Raw genomic sequence first — 21,878 nt, forward strand, 5'->3', positions numbered from 1 at the left:
GTTAGCTGCTCTCGGTTTTTCATCTCTAAGGTTGCAAACATGTACATTTGTCATTTAGAAAATGACATGTAATATACTGGTGATAAACCCATACTGTTGCAATATCCTGTGAAGAAACGCAGCGTATAATAATAAATAAATTTTGGTTCATATAAATACAGGGCACTCATTGACCCTGTTACAAAAAAAAATTATACTTGGATTTTAGGCGATAAGTTAATATTGTTTAAATCTTTATTTTCATACACTTAGTGACAATGGTACATTATAGCGTATTGACAAACAAATTACGATGGGTATATGTAGTTATCGACTTGCCTGACGTACAATATCTAGAATCTTCTGATGCAATATTTGTCAATTTTTAAAACAAGCTATTGATTTTCATCTTTTACAAAATGTATACTAAACCTGAAAGTCTGTTCCACCGCTTTGTTGAGAAAAAATTACGTAAGGAAATAAATTAACGAGTAGTATGTCATCTGAGATCGGACAATATGTATTATCGTTTTACAGAGAGAGAGAGAGAGAGGGAGACTAGCATATGTCCAATAGTTTTATTCCTTTTGCATCTTATATAACAAGTTTTGTGCTTTTTAATAAGTAAAATATTTCCGCATTGCTTCAAATAGCAAATTGAAATTCATTGATAGAACACATGCTTTTTTACAGATAGAAATATATTACTGCAGTCTCGCACTCCACGCATGCAAACTATTCAGATGGACATACGGGACATGACACATTATGATGGAATTACAAATACCCTTACTTACAAACCAATATCCATATTTGCGAACTATGGAAACATAATGATGACAAACGCAGATCCAGCATTCATCGCTACATACTGACTTGGACACAATCTGTTACAACAGGATAAAAATACTTGTACTTGCAGACAAAACACATACTTGTTTTTATAAATTCTCATTATTACAAACAAGCAAGAAGGAAGAACAAATGATTTCTATGATACGCTTATTATTCAGTTTACACGACAATCATCACTCCACAATCACCGCCACAGGGAGACTGGTGATCATCCAAGTGTAAAAGACGCTATGTAACACTCAATGATTATTTATATTATGAACCTGTAAGCGAGATGATTTGCCAAATGATACGCTTGTCCTGTCAGATTTAAGAATATTATGTCTTAAGTTACAGTGGAGTAAGCGGCCAAATTTATGATTGGCTTGTATGAGTTTATGTAAAACGAGTTTAGGCGACACTGTCTGGGTGACGATCAAAATAATTGAGAATTTGATACTTTCTGCTGAACGTGTAAGATTGAAATCTTCTTTATGGATTGAATTTAGCAGACTGGCTTAAAGAACAGCTTCCGAAATCATCAACAAAATTCAATACGGCACCACAGACGGAAAAAGAGTATATCGTCAGGTCCACGTCGAAAATTATTATCCGTGCAAAACCACACAACCAGCAAGAGAAGTATAAGTCATGAGCATCAACAACAAAGCCAGTATAGATTTAGCACGTGCCATTAAGGTAGTTAGAAAGCAAGCATAGAAAACGGGAATAGAAGCGATTATGGATGGCAGAACATTAAACAATCACAATACTTCAAAAGAGAAGAAAAGCCGAGGCACTATTTTCAATGAAGCTGCTATTTCTAAAGAGGCTGTTTGTAGACCTGTGAATTCAATTCAAAGTATACCAACAAGTAATACTTCAAAGACTCAATTTTTGTGACGGAAGATATATCCATGTGTGTCATTGCTACAAGTATTTTGACCCTAGTAAAAATCCAAAGGATTTGTTTAATAATGATACCATTTCAAAGAATGTGACACATACTTCTTAACTCGAGATAAACATTATAGAGACAGATGTCGTGACTGCTTGCGTTCCTGCCCTTATGCTCATATGCTAAAGGAATAATTTCAAACGTATGCATGGCCAATTGCCCTAGCAGTGAATCCATCCAAGAACCTCCGTTATGCTGCTGTCTTAACGGTAGCACGCTTTCGGACGTGCGAGATTTTCTATGTATTGGACCCAGAACTCGCTCACTGGGTCGTAGACCCCACCGACGACTAGACAAAATAGGTTCATGTCATTTATGCAACAATGAAATACGCCACAGTGCGCGTTATCGATATGGATGGGTACAACAATGTTTCCAGTATGTTGTAGATGTACTGAAACTGCCATCCACAACGCAATACCATGCTTTGAACGATGGTGAATTTCTTCGTTTCATACTCTTAATAGTTAATACCAGTTTGATTTTAGCAATCTAATCAAGCTACAAAAAACCACCCCAAAGAATGTAAAACAACAACAACCCACAAAAACAAATAGATCACCACACTGACAACAACAATAAACTCGTTTTATTGTATCATATTTTTGGCATCGTCGTCAGAAACATCATCAAAAGGCTGATAATATTGCGAAGAAATGAAAGAATGCATCATAATTTCAAAATTGAGTTGACCATGAATCATGGCTACTGTAGTGTAACTGGCATGCATAGTGATCAGTTACCGGTGCTATTTGTACCAACCTTATATAATGATGTATTATCCAAATGTTTTATGCACGGATCTCAGCAAAAATCCCAAAGTCAGACAGATCACTCCACATAACATCTTCCATTCTGAATTGAAGTATGTTTACTTGTGTTTTGAGGGAGATTTTGCCCATACAGCCAGGTATATAAAGAAGTGAATACGAGATCCTTTATCATGTCTTTGATCAACATGTGGTTAAATTGCTAGACGTTTTTGGCAACCGGAGGTCATCTATCTTCATTCGATATTCTTTGGTTTGAGAGATATTAGAAAGAGATCTTCCGAGTGAATTCATGCTGTCCAAAGGAAACAAAACTGGATACTATTTCTGAACTTGTTTTTAGTTTGATCTGTATATGCTAAAGTCGAGAACAATGTGTGTATGTGTGTGATTATATATTTTTAACTTAGCTTGAACACTTTTTCAGTCATATCGCTACGATATCTGCAGTGTGGCAGTTCGTAGTTATATTTAAAAATGGATCATTATGCCGTAGATATGTAGCATTATGTCCCACCCATTCACATTATCCTGACACCAGGTCGACGAATCTTAACACTTAACATCTAAATGCTAAGCGTCTAGCGAGACGGCTGCAAGTACCAATTGTATAAGTGTTTGCAATGACTTGCCCGGGGATCGAACCCGCGGTCTCCCGCATCCGACATAGGCTCTGAAACCAGTTAGGCCACCGGAACGCAAAACAATGACTTCTTTCTTTGTTCTTTTGCATCTCAGGCGTCATCACAGACTATTGGGTATGCGATACATATGTTAATTCTGCCTTATTTACTACATTATATGATACATTAATTTTACCTTATCTGATGCATTAATTGTACCTTATCTGATATATTAATTGTATCGTATCTGATGCATCAATTGTGCCTTATCTGATACGTTAATTGTGCAACAATTGTGTTTTATCTGATGTATTAATTATGTCTTATCTGATACATTAATTCTACCTGTCTGGTACATCAATTGTGTTTATCCGATGAATCAATTGTGGATTATCTGAGACATAAATTGTGGATATTCGGATACATTAATTGTACCTTTTTTCATCCATTAATTATTCTTTATCTCAATGCCAGGATATTAATTTCAATCAATTTTGTTAACTATGCTGCTGAATGACATTGTCAACGTGTAGTCAATCATCATCATTTGCAAACAAAAATGGGTTATCCAACACGCATGTTGGAACAAAGGTGTGTACAGTTATATGTATATCATCCATTCGAATCAGTGGTTGAAAGCAAATTTAAAAACCAAACGTTCTCTCTGTGGCATGTCTGAAACGGTTTGCGACCGTCTCATGCCGTCTCCATTTTGTAGAAAGATTTAGACAGTCTCAAGAAGGAAGCATTCGCCATCAGTGCAGAGAAAAATACCCCACAGTATATGATCCATTTTGTTTCAATGCATCATCATGCCAGAACAGCAGAATAATCCTACGTGCCTTGCACCATGGGAGCCTGCTTCACCGCTAAACGCGAACTCCAGGTCAGACTACGCACTCCTAGCAGAGTTAGCGAGGGAGAGTTACTTCGATTAAAATTTGATTCTGCGTGCGATTGTTCAAACCACATTTTTACTAAACATTTATAAATTCCAACTTAAATCCATATTTTATGTTATCTTGCTTATGATAGTTCAAATAGTTCCAATCCTTGTTTCACAGAGATAAAGATTGTAGAAACGATGCGAAATGGTGTCTTAGCTTTAAGAAAGATATAACACGTAAAAACATCTTCTGTATCTGAACAAGAGTTTACAATTCCTTACATTTGCGAAACTGCTCAGAATTTCATTAGAGATAAGGCAGTTCAAGATTTGATGAGTGCATATTAATCTTTTATGGCTCCTAAGAATTCTGTGAAAAACATAATTCATAAAACCCAGGTAATAAGAAAGATAATCAAAGATTTCAATCTGAGGAAATAACTTTGAAATGCAAAGTAACAATGGAGCTAAAAACCTTAATTTCAGCATGTGTTTAATAAAGAAAACATGCTTATATCATGACGATCAATTTTGTATCTAAACCTTTGCGCTATATTTAATACCGCCTCGACTCAAAGAAGTTGAACATCTGATATGACGTGATATGCAAAACCAGGTGGGACTGTTTAAAACAGTGGCGTCGTGTTTCGTGTATAGACATCAAACTGGAGAACCATTGACCGAAAATGTCACTGACTGCCTTCTAAGAGAGATATTGGAATGCTAAAAGAAGTATGCTGGGAAAAGGTTCAGAGAGAGAGAGAGAGAGAGAGAGAGAGAGAGAGGGAAGGGAGAGAGGATGTATTGAATGACAGATTGAATTACTGAGTTGATGAGTTTCTGATTCATTTCAGTCGGAAAACTTACAATAAATGCACATAACGTCATAGAAAGTTTTACCAATAACGACAACCTTAGGCGTGTTGAGTATGGGGGAAGGTACATTCCTGATGATTGTGTAGCAAGGGAGAGAACCGCGATTATCATACCTTACAGGGACCGAGAGGAGCATTTGGATATTTTGACAAGACACCTACACAATATTCTTCAACGACAGCAGCTAGAGTATCGAATATTCGTTATAGAAATGGTAAGCACATAAAATAATGGATGTAACAAATTTTAGTATTTCCTTAGTATAATGCCATCGATATTGAATTAAAACTTGATTGTTGTGAGCCATTGTATATACGAAACCCAAAAATGACGTGAATGACGTTCTCTACCTATATGACACAGTTTGTCTCTGTTTCTCTGTCTCTCTCCGTCTAACTCTGTCTCTCTTTCTGTCTCTGTGCATTATGGATGTTCGCATTATATTAATAGCGATAACAAAGTTTGAATATATGAAAGAATGAATGTTCAAACGTGTTTTGCAACTCTTTATCCAAAATGTCTTCCAATTGTTGTATACTCAGAGTTGCATATGTTTTATTCTAATGTTTTAGCCTACTTTTAATATGTCTTGTTTTCAGACTGATTAATGCACTTGATTTTTTTAAATGATCATATCTTCTCAGTGTTTTGTCCTCTTTTTAGGCACTTCCAACTCAGCTTAATAGGGGTCTACTGGCAAACATAGGGGTCTTATTTGCGAAGGAAACTGGTGATTTCTCTTGCTTCGTAATTCATGACGTTGATGCGCTAATGATGAACGACAAAAATCTATACAGATGTGGAAGCCAACCGAGACATCTTGTAACAGGCAGCACAAAGTTTCGCACATGGAACAATGAATATGGGTAGCTCTTGTTATTTTTTTACATATTTTTTAAGTGTAAAGTATATTGTGATAACATCTGTCTTTGTGTTCACCCATTACTTACCATCATTATAAGGCCCTACAACTAAAATTACTGATTTCATAGTGTGCTTATCCGCATGGACACCACAATCCAGATAGAATTTGTTTTCATTACGCCCTGTGTATCGTTATGCTGGGGATGGGGGTGAGTTGGTGTCAAATTCTAAGATATACGAATGGTACAATATGTAATATAGCATGGAGGTGGACAATTACGAATCGATCATCTGGTTAAAACACTCTACGATAGCATCCATAAACCACTCTGTATTTCTGAATCGCAAACACGACACTCGAGTCCTTGTTATAAATCGCTTTTGGTTCAATGTATAGCTCACAAACAAATTGTTTTAACATCAAAATTAATGGCCAATCGAGGTACATCTTAGTGTGTTGTTTATAATATTACAACCGTAACTCCCTTGTTAGCAGTATTATGTTTTGGACAATCTTGGATCCTGGATGAATTTGAACATTTTATGGTCAGAAATTTGAAAAGGAACAAATTTTGTTAAATGATTAAAATAAAGTTTGCAATTATATCTTATGGTTCCAAAAAATGTTTTGAAAGATATTTGAAACAAAAGAAGTATTAAAAGGAACCAGATAAATGTGAAACTTTTACAAGGACAGTTCATAAGTAAATTAACATCATATTATGTTCATCCACTAGTGCTGTTAGGTCAATTCAATATTTTCAGCTTCTCAGAAAATTGGATTGACCATAAGATTTGATAGTCTAGTATGAAATCGGTGACAAGGATTTGTATTGTCATTTACTTAAGATAACTGAGCATGTGAAACCGTATTGCACCTAAAATTTTATACTACATTGTACATACAGTGTTATTGAAGCGATTCGGCCAACAGATTTCACGTTAAAAATTCGATGCAATAACATTAGCAGTTTGCTGTAGGAATGGTATTAAAAACTATCAGAGAGACTGTAAGGTGCATCTCATATCTAAAGATACTTCTTCCAGCGAATGTTGTCCAAGATTATGCAGATGTGCCTCTACGGCATTATCTCACAATGCTGAAAGGTTAAAGATAGACACTTGATATTTTTAAACGTTTGTAGCATCATATACATATAGATGGATAGATGGAGAGAGAGAATTAGAAGCAGACGAGTTTACTCATGGCGTACAATAATGATTTAGTATAACATCAAATACACAAAGCAGCACAGAATTCTTAAGGTCGTTAATAAACGTATTCTACTGGATAACATATACACTTGTTCTTAAGAACGCATCCAGACATTTTTCGAAAGGCAACTCCTCTCATTAAAGTTTATTTTGTTATGTTGCTAAGTATTTGGAATGGTTCCTTTTATTTTGCTCGGAAATGTATGATTTCCTTCAAAAATCGTTTTCATTGCTTACTCTCACGTTACTTAAGACTTCCAAATCTAAATGCAACAAAATGGGAAAAAAAGAAAAAGAATGTGTTCTTTGTTCTAAAATCATTGATAACAGCATTGTATATTTTGTTCTTTGACAATGCTAATATCTCAAAATGACTAATTCTACTAAAATGTAGACTTATTAGTTTGATTGTTTGATCAACTATAATAATCACGGTCTGTCGTTAGTCGTATTACACTACACTATGAACAGATGATCGCGATAATTCAGAACTTGTCTCCATTCTGTCTCTGTCTGATTGATTGCATTGTCGTTTTAAAATTAGTCACTCGAGATGATCATGCTTTGAGGTTATTTTAGATACGTTTATCCGCCGTGCTTTATACGTGTAATTAAAACAGTAGCCAACAAAAAGAAGTTAAGTGTTTTGAATATTTACCTGATCATCATAAACGACAGATGTAATCGTAAAATAAAGCAATGTCCAGTCTTATACTCATCATTAAACCAATATCTTTGCGTTCTGGAGGCAGATATTTTCTATATCATAGTTTTGATTGACTACTTCATCTATTACTATTTTAATTTTCTCGTCGTTTTAATGAATTTAAATATTCACACCTCTATGCATTTGTTCTCTCTCTTTAGAAGATCATTTTTCGTATCATAATGTGTAGTCACTCTCCAGACATCTGCCCATGTGAGTATTGTCTGCTCGATTGTGGTTTATATTATCATGCGTTAGATATGCTATATACACTTTTTATTATGCTTGAATAGCAGCATATACAGTAATTAAGTTCTTTCTGAACAATTGCAGTGTACCTAAACTCATCTTTGTCTATTTTCCCGAATCTTTTTATTTATATATGAGCCTTTAATAGTTGTTTCATTTGCAAACTGGATGAAGTTTATTAGATGTATATTTGACTGTCCAGTTATTGAATCGGAGTTGGTTATGTATAATGTGAAGTTATTTGTACAGACGTTTTTGTAATTATGCCTATTGAAAAACATTACTTTATTATAACCTTTTAAAGCTAGTCTCTTTTAGACATTTTCATGTACATTTCAAAATGTTAACTATTTTTCATGCCTTTAAATAGTCTTCGTTTCATTTTTGTTACTGATGTAATAAAATATAAAATAACATGTCAATATTACTGTTCAAGTTGCTGATAATAGTAGTTTCTATTTTGAAAACCCTTTTTATCACCATTTTATCATTCATTCAACGCTGCAGAAACATTTCCAATCAAATATATACTGAATCTTTGTTTAATTTCGGAAGTGTTAGTTTCCTTTCTCCATGCATGCCTTTATATTCCGTATTTCTTCATATAGAGTTCTTCACAGTAAATATATTTTCTTTAAATAAATTGAAAATTATCCCATTCTTCTCATTTTTAGATACTCCTTGATATTGTTGTTGTAAACTCCCTTTTCTGACATATCTATACCTCTTAAGGCTCTCTCTGTTTGAACATTCCTATAAAATCATCGTCCTTGTCATCATCGATTTCGCCTCAACTTTACCGCTCCGACGTACATTCAAAATACATCTATAATTCTTAAGATCTTTGGATCCACTGTTGTTCTTTTCTTAACATTACACATCACAAATGTCTGCCTAAAGTAAAGCAGGTGACTAACATAGACATTTCTGGAGGGAATTCAATTTCTAGATCGTTTGTCTAATATGTAGACACACTCCTCCGTTAATCATAATTTCCTTTCAGGAAATTTGTACTGTTTAATTGTCACCATAATTGATTGAAATCTATATGAGCAGCAGTACTTTTATATTTAATTATTAAGGTAAACATATGATAAATACAGGTATTTGTCAACAATTAAGAAGAGTCTAAAAGGATAAAGATATGAAAAGAGGAATGCAAAATACCCAGAAAATATGGTACTCTCCCAAAATTGATATTAAGCGTTACCAACAGGCGAACAGGACTTCTGTCGATATCGGACCATTTTCTCCAGAGTTTGAGACGTTTCTTAAATCTCTTCAAATCTATAGAAGATTTCAGAGTGTATCAAATGTTGCCAATCTTCTCGTTCATTCACTTACATCTACGTCGGAACAACATCACTTACCACCCAAGTCGAATTAAAGAATCTGTATATGCTACGTTATGAAACGTTGTGCTTTGTTCTTCGTGCATACCAAGCCATGTGTCGCTCTTCATACATTTTTGTCAAACGGCGCGTGTTTTTGTTGTTGTCTGCATTAAAACATTTAAAGTACTGTCTGTCTAGTGATTTTCATAAGATATCCTTACGATTAATTCTTGCTAACGATATATTATTAGTGAGGTTTCTAATAGGTTAGCTGTACGATTAACATTAGTTCATTTATTTTGTTTTAAATGTCCGAGGAGCCATTCTTCCCACCAAGAAGTGTACATTTTAACTATCAGTTTTAGTGACCAGCTTTAGACGATGGGATGCCTCTTAGTTAAAAGCATTGTAAAATTTCTTATTCTGTTCATGTCAACGCGAATTTTCGGAAATGTATGAGGTCTATTTAAGTAGAATGCCTTGTAAGACATCAAGAGTTTGGAATATGGTCCAGGGTCATTCGTATTGTGCTATATTACAGTTAAGAGTATTTTAGTGACTTCAAGGTGTTATTACAGTGAATAAGCAGTTTTGGTATTTTAAACTTCTTTACTATATTAATTTTAATTTTAACTTTACAAGTGTTCTACAGATGTTCTTGTACGAGGGTGTTTCATCCAGATTTAACCAACTGAGTTTTGCAGGGATTTATCACTAATTTCAGTATTTTCTAGTAGAGGGGTAAAGAGGTTACTTTATCAGTTTCAATCGTCTTATTTCTTGTATTGGGATATGAGCAATTACGTTCTTATCCTGATATTTTTGGATCAATTTCCGTATAAATAGCATTACGGGTAATAGCTGCACTTGAGGGAATATGACCGATGAACTACAGCCATGTACTATAACGCGCGTGATTTTAATTTAGATCTTTTTACGAAACTAAGGATCCGGATCGCAAGTTTTCCAGTTAAACCTATATGTTTTTAAACAGACGCAGCTCTTATTTTTCCGATAAGTCTTCACTAAATGAAACTTTTTTTTCTTCCAATAAGCCTTTACTAAATTAGATAACAAACCACTTATGACTTTATATGGAACACACTAAATTATCTCATCCTCTTTGATGTGGACATCGAGACATTCTATCGCCCAGATCTGGGTCAGTAGAACGCCTGATGTCCGTTGCTCCTTCCGGTAATTATTCCGGTATGTTATTTCCACAGCCATGAAATGGCTGTATATTGTTCCGCACGTTTAACCGTCGTGGAAATTGTGTTAGTTTCCGTCTTTCCGTTAGCATGTTTCCTCCTAAATCGCTGCGTGGAACATTTCTTAAACTCGGTAGTTATCTAGCTATTATGGAAACTATCCCCAAGAAGAAATGCAATTGGGTTTTGAAACCTCATATCCATGACGTCGTTTAATAAAGTATGGAATACGGTTTTAATTCATAGATTTTCTTTCTTTTATTGTTTCCAACACTGTGCTTATTCCAGATTTATGTGTTTTCTTCTGTTCCCAGCTTACCGTACGATTCTTACATGAGTGGGGTTATTGCTCTGACGGATAGTCAGTACACACAAGCCAACGGCTTCTCCAATGTTTACTTTGGATGGGGAGGAGAGGATGACGATTTTAATATCAGTTACACCAGTCTACATTCTGGATACACGAACATGCATAACATGCACATCTTTATCACTTTCACAAAGTATAGGTCATTATGATGGTAATACAATACCCACAACGTGATATTTCATTCTATTTTATCAAGCTAAATAAACAGTTTTAAAATGAAATATTTTATTAACTGCTGGATTCGTATCACACGATCACAAGGTGAAATAAATGCGGTATTAACGCAGGAAAAGAATATGAAAGTTTTTTTAGAAATAACTGCATGACCTGTGAGAGTGAAATATTAGTCAGTGAAAACGAATCCGTATTTTCCCATACAAATGATGTAAACATTTTAGTATAAACCCATTTCGTTTTCTTATCTGATGCTTGATAATAAAGAAAAAGACCACCAGGGACAAAGTCATTTATTTATGCTGTATCTCAAAATAAATACACAACAGTAGACTCGTTAATACAATGTACCAATATTATTGCGCATATAGGTCCGCCCAGCAAACCTTTGAAGTCCGTATCGCGCTCATATTTTGAATGAATGCGCATTGAGATAAACCTTTCCAGTTGGTCTGGAGTGGAGTCTGTTTATATGTTGATCCAATTAAATTTAGTGTTTCTGCTTATGACCGAGTGTATTTACAGAGTCAAATCAGTGCAGTAAGGAAAATGTGATTCCAGTTGGAAATGCAGTCGGAATTACTGTATAACATTTGTGTGTATCAGATCTTCCATCTTCCATGACATGAGTCATGTCATTTGGATTTGCTAAGAAAGTACGCTTTGAGGAAATTTAAGATGAATGAATGTAAGTATAATTATTACCATTCTTATCACCAGCTTAGTGTCATGTCTCTTCCATGTCTGAAGTTGGATGGATCCCAGTTATGACCTGTATGACCTGTATCGCAGGCCTACAATTTGATAAAGGTAGTTAAACGTGGAAAATTGTAAAGCAATTGTTGTGTGATAGTCTATTTAGCCAGCAGAAATAATATTTCTTGACTTATTGGATCTGATATTCTTAGTTTATTTACGAAACCTTCAATTGCACGTTTATCTCGGATTTAGTGCTTTTACTGACTTGTGAAACGTTACATCTCTGATAGCTATGCAGTAGTCTTTGGCATCAATATCGTTTTCTATGGTATTTTAGTTGACCCTATAGGGCATGGTCATAGTCTGAACCAAGCTCTCGGCTTTCTGAATATATGTCCTAATTACCTCTTTCAATGATCTTATTGGTATTTTCATTTCCTGCGTCTCTCACGTTTGCTGTTGGAACTGCTAATACAATGTTCATTGGTATCCTTGTTTGAAAGATTCGTTTGTAACTCAGTGAACACGTGAACTCATCCACATAACTAATTTGATCACCTCTACTTCCAAATGGACGAAACAGCTTGTTTAGTCAACCAAACAAAAACTCAATCTTCTACTAAAAGAGTGAAAATGGTTTATTTACAACGTAGTTCCTAATACACTATGCTATTTTTAGGCACGATGGTTGAGAGAGAGAGAGAGAGAGTGGAATGGCATTGGGTTAATACATTAATTAATTAATGGAAAAAAATATTATCGTGGCAGAATCTGGGCATTAGTACATATCCCAATATGATTTCAGTTCATAAGAATTCATAAAGCATGTATTTTGCAGATTAAAATTAAAATTAGCTGCAAAATAATAGTGAAGTCAAATTCCGAATTCTTCGTAATTTTTTTAAGCGTTTTTATTTTTTATATATGTTTGGAACAAGTAAAAAAAATTATTATTAACGTTCGCTCTTATCTCTGGTTAACAAATTATACATAAATATAGTATCAATATTTTGGGTCCAATTTTCTAGACAACTGAAAGTTACGCCAGGATGTTTGTGGAACTCAACAAAGGAGATGAATTCATTTATAAATTTTAGTTCTGGGATAACTGCTTCCAGATTATGCTAGAATAACATTGCTTCAGTTTTGGTTGTATTAAAATCAACTACTGTTTTTATCAATCGTTAACCATTTCTACATCAGTGTCTGGTATATACTATTTCGTAAATAACATAACATGAACTGTACACAAACATAATGCTATTAATCATGATTTTTATGAGAATATTCGATTTTATGTTATTGTTTACTGCATCAACCAAAAAGCGACTTGTTAAGTCAAAAGAACAATAGTAGAAAAGTTCAAAGAAAGGTATTGAGAAAAATGATTTAAATAGACTTGAATAATACCATACATAGTACTGTAAATGAGACAAAGCAACCGTACTTAATGTAATGCTATTTATGTTACTGACATTTATTTGTTCTTCTTTAATTCTGTGGCTGACCAGTAATATAAAAAGAGTACATGTAAACAAATTCTTAATTCATAAATCAAGGTTATTACCATGTTCATGTCAACGACCAATGTGGTCAAAGTACGCTAAGCATTAGTTGAATGGATGTCATCTCATCACAGCGTGATCTAGGAAGTATATTTCTATTGTCGATATGAGACGATTGCCCTAACCACTGATTATTACAAATTGTAAAAATAAACGTACAGTTGACGACCAAAGTATTTCACAATAAAATAATTTAAGTATTCAGAAATCTTTTCTAGTGATTCAGATTTTTTTATTTAATATGCCTTTGGTGACAATATAAGAGAAATTAAGAGAATTAAAGTACCGTGTTCTCAATCTTCAAAGTCATGTTTGTAAGAGCCATGAGAGTAAATTTGAATTATTTGTAATTTGTTTGTTGAAAATGCAGAGTGGAAAAGATTTATTCTAAATATACAGTACCTTGATAAACTATTGTGAAATTATGCAAGCAATTGGATATTTATTTAATTTCGTCTGATTCTGTAAACGGTTCAATGACTTTAGTGACAGTACCTTGAGAAAATATTGTGAAATTGTGCAAGCAATTTGATATTTATTTAATTTCGTTTGATTACGTGAAAGATTTAAGGACTTTAGTAACATTTAACTTCCACTGGATTACCTTGAAGTAAAACGTTTAGAGATATTACAACAGTGTTTCTTTATTGGTGATAGCAGGTAAGCACTTTACAATATTCATTGTTAATACCTTTGGATCTTTTCTGGATTACTGTGAAATTGATAGAACATTTAGGAAATACAGGAATTACGTCATTTTTAATTCTTTTACTTTCTTTGCTATTATGTTTTAGGGAATAAAGTTATAGTTTGGAAAATTAAAATGCATGTTGGGTTTTACATTATCTGTATATAGTTTAAGCCTATAGAGCGTAACATTTAACTGATGCTGGCATCTGTGTGCATACAAAATTTAGAACTTCTTGTATCATACATTTCTGAATGCCTTGCATGCCATTTTCATCATTATCAGTTCTAAAGAAATACAAATGAGTTCTTAGACTGCACAGTTCTTGAACATGTTTGCGTTTGATTTCATATAAGAAGAATTTAACATGTTTTTTTTGTTTGATAATGGTAAGCTATAAACGTTATCAGTAAGCATTTCTAGTTCCTGAATGAGCTTTCTCCTGGCTTCCTAAAAGCTATCCAATATTGGAAATTTGCTTGAAATGTGTGAATAGTGAATATGTTTCATCGCGAATATATTTCATCGAGTGGCTCAAAATACGTTTTACACCCACTCGATGAAACATATCCCTGATAAGATTTTAGACAGCAAATTCGCTTTAAGCTGGCAAATGTTTATTTTAATTTTAAGCTTAAACATATTTGCTAGCAAGTTGTACTGTATAACATATAGAAGTAGTCGGTTTCTTACTGGATCACGCGTGATGTCAGGTTTACAGTTTATGTTCTGTTGTATTTTAAATTATTCTTACAGAAAATATAACCCTTTACATAATCCTCCTTCCCAATTCAACGTACAATAGCATATCAAGAAAACTATAATTCGCTACTTCATGTATTTGAACTTGTGTGGTAGCGTCTTGAGAATAACATCAAATTCCAAAGTTATCATGCTATCGACGTGGCTGTGATAATATTTATTGTATTTTACTCCAGTGAAGTCTCACAATTACTTTAGTTTAAAAATCCATTTATTGGCAGCCTAGCATTGCAAAACCCCGCACGTGTCGCTAATATTGACATATATGCATCCTGCTTGTTCAGCCATTCTTTTAATATTAACAACGAATTTCCGCTCATTTGAATTTTTTCCGTTAACTAAAATGAAATTTACGTCAATTATGTTTCTCGTTGCAATCATATAATTTAGATAATTTTGTTTCATCTGGAGATATTTTGAAGTTGTCATTGCATTCATCTCTTTTAATTTTTCTAACACAGATTTCAACAACTTTTCCAAAATTGGCGTTTCATTCTTTTCTAAAATGTCTATTTGATGTATTTATATGGATGACTCTAGCTAACGATTCTCATCAAATAATACAACTTTTTATCGACCGAACATTATTCTCAGCTGAATATTGTCTTCAATTATTATATTGAAATACTATGTTTATTTATTTTGCAGCGTAAATCATTATTTAGGTACAGTTGGCTTTCTTTCATTTATCTCATCTATCCACTCTTTATGTAGTGATGATATATATGTCATGCTTTATATGTTTTTTTCTTCTTCCTGGTCCTGATGCGCAATCATTGAAACATTTTTGTTTATATGCTTGAATGTGCAAATATACATCTAAACTACATTTATTTTCTCATTATTTTTCTGAAATATCAATGTGTCTCTGATTACTCATTTGTGTTGTTTGGTTGCCTATCTAACGTTTAACTTGATTGATGGATATTTTGAAAAACAATATCACCAGATACGTACACACTAAATGGAGTTAACCATGACCTATGTTGCTGACATCTTTATGTTCACCATTATTGTCAATATCGTACTTTTCATTGGATTGATATGGCACTCGTTCATGGATTTATATGGTACTTATGGCTGGATTTATAGGGTACGTATGATTGCATTTATATGGTTTATCTGTTTTGGATAGTGCAGATTCTCCATATTCCTGACTAACGTTTCCAGAACATGTCCGAATAAGTTAATAACTTTAATTCTAATCCTGTTAACTTTAAACGAGCACCATGTGCTAGTCTTTGTGCACCATAAGATTCAGCTGGATCAAATTGAAGTGTTTTAAATAATACTTAAATATATCATAAGCATTATAATACATAATTTCTAACATAAAAGATCAAAAGGAGGTTTTACACGTTTCTAATGAAATATTTTGTTATTTCGTTTGAATATGTGTAATTTAATTTACGTTCATAATACGTATGACCTCTTTTCCTACTAGTCAAATAATCATCTCTTGCTTTATTGTTCCCTCATCACATAAAATTTCGTGTCAAAAATATAAGATATGTTGTTTAAATTTAAACACGTTTTATCTATGTTTCATCAGCGTTTATTGGTCTAGTGCCTTCATAAAAAAGGACTGCCATTTCTTGAAACCATTTCCTCTGTATATTATAGTTTCATCGTCTTTTGTAATGTGTTAATATCGATGCAAACTGCTAATGGAATACGTGAGATTTATTTACTTAATTGTTAAAAATGAATCTAATAGAACTTTTAACTAAGCACAATATCCCATTCTTCAACTTTTTATCTATTTAAAGTTTGTTTCTACTCAACCAAGAAATTCATATAGATCTTGATCATTTCCACCATAAGCTCGCATAATCTTCTATTTATTACATCATGCGTCTACGATGAAATTATTAATGTTTTCAAAATGTTTAACCGTCTTTAAAGTTCATTTTAAACGCATTAATGGTATAATTAATGGTTCTACTTTGTTCCAAACTGATTCGTTCAACCTTTGCATTTTCTGTTTATGATAAGTGTAATATAATGATTTGAAGATTTTATTATTTTTCACCTATACTCATAACAAATTAACATTTATAAATTTACTCTCTGCGTCTTTTAATAGTCAAAGCAATATACTGAACACCGATTCAAGGCACTCAGAAACATACGTGAATAAAGACAAAAACTGACATGAACGCGGATTTCAGATAATTGAAAAATTACTCACGTGGCAAAAAGAGGGAACTATCATCTACGAAGAGTTTGTAAAGTTAATCGACTCGGGTGTAAGCTGGAGATACGATAGCGCTGAACTCTCAAGTATCCCTAATGTACCCGGCACATGAATAAATCGGGACAAATCGGACGTCATCCAGAGCGGTACATTATTAATTTTATTACAACAGGAAAAATGTGTTTTCCCCCATAACATGGTTTCCATATTGTTCCGCTAGAAAAATAGAGGTAGATATATAGCACAATTTCCATTTCAGGGTTCAAAGGGCGAATATGAAGTTTGAAAGACCGGAGAAAGATATTGGTATTTACATGGCAATACCACACGAAACGGACAGTACTAACCTAAAAAACCCAGCAAGGTTTCTCTCTCTCTCTCTCTCTCTCTCTCTCTTACACACACACACACACACACATAGTGTTGCAGCTGTAGAATTGTTTTCAGACCAGCCCTGTTTGGCTTGTAATGTTAAGGCACGTTTTCCCAATGTTGCGGCTAAACTCAGACTATCGTGTGATATTGAGCCTTAAAGCACCAATCAACCAACATAACGGATTTCAATAGATGACAATTAAACGTAAATAATGCTTCGTTTTGTTGCAAATTTATTAATATGTTTAACTGGCAAACTTGAATGGTTAAATTGGTAACGGTCACATCTCCTCTTAAAACGGACGATTCTCTTTCAAGCTACAATTTGAAATATGAAGAGGAAAGAACACGTAGAAGACTAAGAACACTATATCCCTATATATATCTGCATGATGTTAAATTATAGCTGGTATTTGGTGCGCGGGTTTACTACATAGTATGACAGTGTAACCATTAGGTCACACGATTTATCGATAAATTCCGGACAGCGAACATGGTAGTAAACTTTCTCGCCAACAACATGTTTTAAATACGAAAATAATAGACAAAGAAAACGAAAACAATAGAATGAAATAAAAAAGGAAAATATATTCGGGGTCACAAATATTGCCTGTTAAATCTTGTTTATTAGATAACATTTTTCCCCACAGATTCGGAATCTTAGATGTATCCGCTGCTAGGCAAAGCATAGAGGGTGTAAACTCGTTTTATAACAATCACCTGAAAATAAAGTACAAACGCTACGCCCTAGAATACCGCCGATATTACACCTGGATTCTTATAGGTGTAAATGAAGCAGCAATTACGAAGGTAAGAACAATGAAATCTACATCATTTTGCTAGTGAAAAGAATATTAAACTAGATTTAGTTTTCGTCAGCAGTTAATCTGCTGTTCCATTGAAATATATATATATATATATATATATATATATATATATATATATATATATATATATATATATATATATATATATATATATATATATAATTGATTACACATTCAGTATTTTCAATATTGTTCATTCTCTAGATACAGCTTAGATGAAATCTGGTCCTCTAAGATGTAAGTGTTAATGATTTTGAATGGGCAAACTCATACCTTCGTAAATGTTAGAACCAGGAATTAAACCTTAAATCACACAGGTCCAAAGCGGGCTCCTTATTTCTTTGCTAATAGCATTACTGTAGAACGGAAGAATCATTCTTATTATTATGTGTATCTTGACGTTTCCACCATCTGCAAAAGCCATACTGTAAACATTACAAAATACAAATTATGCTGAAAATCTTTACTTCCCATTAGTGACCGTCGAAAATAGTGATGAATACGACTGCAAAAAGGTATAAAAAGTCGAGTTTTAAAATTGACCGGTAGTGCAGGAACCGAATGTTACGCACAAGGTGTGTGTGGTAAGGCAAGTTGAGCTTCGGTCTATACCCGTTATCAGTCAAAGCATGTAAAAACTATTAACAACAGGCTGATTTTGTGGTGACATGAATATTGGCTGATTGGCTCTTTCGTCTACAGCCAACGGTGGTGATTCCGCATATAGCATTTACCACCACACACACAAGTGTCGGTAACTTTTGGATTATGTTTTAGTTACGTTACTAATGTGATCACTAAGTATAATTGTTCGAAAAGCTTGCCGTCTTTTCGTGCAACACACATACACGCACTTCTTTCTAATCAAGTACACCTTTTATCGGTACGACAACGGTATAATCATAGCAAATATTTACCTGGGACTTATTTAAGTCGCCGGCGATTGTGCATTCTGGAGACCGAGTATCAAGTTCAGTTACAACTCCATTGATTGCGTCATTGAATGAAGTCAGAAATGTTCGGTCTCCTCTTCGGCCAATGAATTGTTATTGAGAAAAGTGCATCCTTGTTTAATCGCAATCGAGTCTTGGCTGAGTCAATGTTGGTTCACCATTATCAAAAGTGATTGCAGCTGGCGTCGGCGTGTCAGGAAATTGCATCATTGTAGAAATACTCCCCCAGTATTTGCACCCTTGGCTGTACAGAATGCGACGGGGCGTTATCGCGTGTTAATACTATAACACTCAGCTTGCCTCGGGTTATTGCTAGTACATCATGCGGGCCCAACTATTGGTTTCAGTTTGGCTCATAACAGGCTTATACGTCAGTATATACGAGGGTTGGTTAGCGCCACTATGACATAGATATTCGTCAACAAGTAGAACTGAATCACCATCAGTGTTAGCATCCGTTGTAAACGGTTCAGGCAGACCCAGTCAGTCAATTCCTCAACCTCATCACCATATTAATCACTGATATATAATGATAAATCTTAAAAACAAACTTCAAAGACGGGACATATACTATATGTTGAGTGCTAAATTTCTTCTTCAGCGACCAGTGATAATTGCCATTGTTATTGACAATCATGTATATAGCAAATTTTCTTTCGTCTTGCCTTCTGAAATACGTGCTATTAACATATGATGAAAGGAATAACTTGATCACTATTTTCGTCCCACCACACACGTCTCTACATCCGTTCATAACAAACAGCTATTATTCAGTCTCAAAAACCATTAAGATGTGACATTTAAAAGCATCAAAACCATCCAGAGGTAATGCAAAAATAGTCGACCATGTGCTTTACAATCATTATATTTGTTAGATCCATCTTTGTTAAAATGTCCTCTGAATACGCTCCATAAAGTTACAGCGCGTGGTACATCTGTATGTGTGGAGTCCACGCATTCATACCCGACAGCTGGAATGGGCTGCATTACTGCCCATCCATATAAATGTTTTCATCAAAATGCATGAAGTGACTTTTCAGAATGGATGGGTCATATCCAACCTCCAGCGGATTCTTGGCTCCAATATATCGCTGGCTTACTATGGAAATTTTGTCACTGATTGCACGTTCAAAAAAATAGATATTCAAAAGCATCAATAAGCAGCTCCACCTCTCATTTGGTTATCAAAAGCAATGCATCCCAGACCATCCCCGGGTACGAGAGTATTAGTCCAGCTTATACATACGAATAGTTTTATCACGAAAATTCTCAGATACATCATCGAGCAGCAATACATCCGTGAGCAATTACAGGTTGTGATAATAACCTATATATTGACAGCAAAGCATATGCCATACATTGTTTGAATGTACATAGTCGTTGATGAAAATACCATCTCTAGACAACGACAATCAAGGCTGTCAATCTGTCGGAACTAAGTTTCAGAAAAAATGCATCCAGTCACTAATATATTTCTTTGCGGTTGATTAAATTGAACGTTTGAATTTAACAATCACTGTGAATTTAAAACGGTCGTTGCCATTCACTGCAAGATTACCCAGGAGTTTGTCCGGCTGGAATTGGGGAACTGAAGCGAACCAATAAACTGCAGCTGGCCAGGTATTTACCATTGTTGGGAATTACGCTTATTGGTACATTAGATACCGTCGCGACTCTCGAGAACGTTCACTCATTCGAAGTATGTGTGGGTGATATACGGGGATTCAATTTTCTCAGGATGCGCTGTAACATTCATAGTGTTCTTGCCAGGTTCTGACATGAAACTCCGCTGCCGATCTTCGCATATTTCCACCACACTAAAAGTCATGGTTGTCAAGCAATTGATGGTTTCGAAATTGACGTAGGCATTGTCAACAAGGAAATATTTTAGAATGACTTTTCTGTGTAGATTAAGCAATCGGGAGATTTGCACTAAATGGATTTTTATATTATCTTGGTAAATGAATACCTGTAAATTACATGTACTGTGTACGGGTGTCTCTAATGTGGCAGTGGTCGTGTACAGTTTCGTCACTGGACCTGAAAGATGATTCTGAGCTCCAACAATGAGTAGCCTCGGGAAATTCATGCAGGTCATCATTGCTCATGATTATGTCTCTGGCTATAAGAGCTGTTGTCAGATCATTTCACTCTCAGTTCAAGCATTTTAATTAAAAAACAATCTTAACCGATGCATGACCGTGATACAACGTAGATACAATGTTGATACAACGTTGGTGGCTCAGTCGTTACGGTTTAAAATCGCACGGACATCACTACGAATCCACGTGGATAGAAAATTTAAATTCATCTTTGTCTTATGACTTACGATTAAGTCTCATAGTCAATCACACACGGAAAACAATGCGCTGCACCGCTGCGAAGATTTATGGGTGCATAGTCGATATAATTTTTCTAGCATGTAATCTGAACTTGGACTCTTTGATGGGCATACTCGACTGCCTCTTCAGCAATATCACGTGCTACACGACGACGAGTTTCCTCATCATGAAAAATAAGAACAGGCTGCCTTGCGTACACAATAATTCGAATATTAATCGTGCACCTGTTGCACGATTAGTTGTCTTAAGCTCTGATGCTATTCATTTGTGGAACTTAATACCACAAATTTATCTACTTTTAGTGCGACTCTCGTTATTATTATATTACGCTCAAGTATGGGTTGTTTCAGTTGTTTTACGGATGATGTTGCCGTTATAACCAGATGTGGTTCATCTTATTGTAGTTTCTTCCACGAGTCAT

At 34.5% G+C, this 21,878-nt stretch overlaps 1 protein-coding gene across 7 annotated transcripts in view; it reads left to right on the plus strand.

Annotated features, from left to right (window-relative positions):
* The window catches only part of LOC149799709 (beta-1,4-galactosyltransferase 2-like), a 42,725-nt gene that overhangs the window by 11,544 nt on the left and 9,303 nt on the right, over positions 1-21,878 (plus strand). Inside the window, exons 3-7 of one of the 7 annotated variants that reach the window (XR_016421204.1) lie at positions 4,905-5,140; positions 5,590-5,792; positions 10,820-15,428; positions 17,220-17,324; positions 17,986-18,006. Coding sequence is in view for 3 of the 7 variants with exons in the window: in XM_089959075.1 (XP_089815201.1) it covers positions 4,905-5,140; positions 5,590-5,792; positions 17,220-17,324; positions 17,986-18,145 (704 nt within the window). In the remaining 4 variants the exon portion in view is untranslated. Of the gene's footprint in view, positions 1-4,904; positions 5,141-5,589; positions 5,793-10,819; positions 17,325-17,985; positions 18,146-21,878 lie in introns of those variants that run through there. The other 6 variants (XR_016421205.1, XR_016421202.1, XM_089959075.1 and 3 more) reach the window with 6 other exon arrangements.

Source organism: Sinohyriopsis cumingii, chromosome 5 (genome assembly GCF_028554795.1).
Source record: "Sinohyriopsis cumingii isolate HCF-2022 chromosome 5, ASM2855479v2, whole genome shotgun sequence".
Classification (NCBI taxonomy): Eukaryota; Metazoa; Mollusca; class Bivalvia; order Unionida; family Unionidae; genus Sinohyriopsis; species Sinohyriopsis cumingii.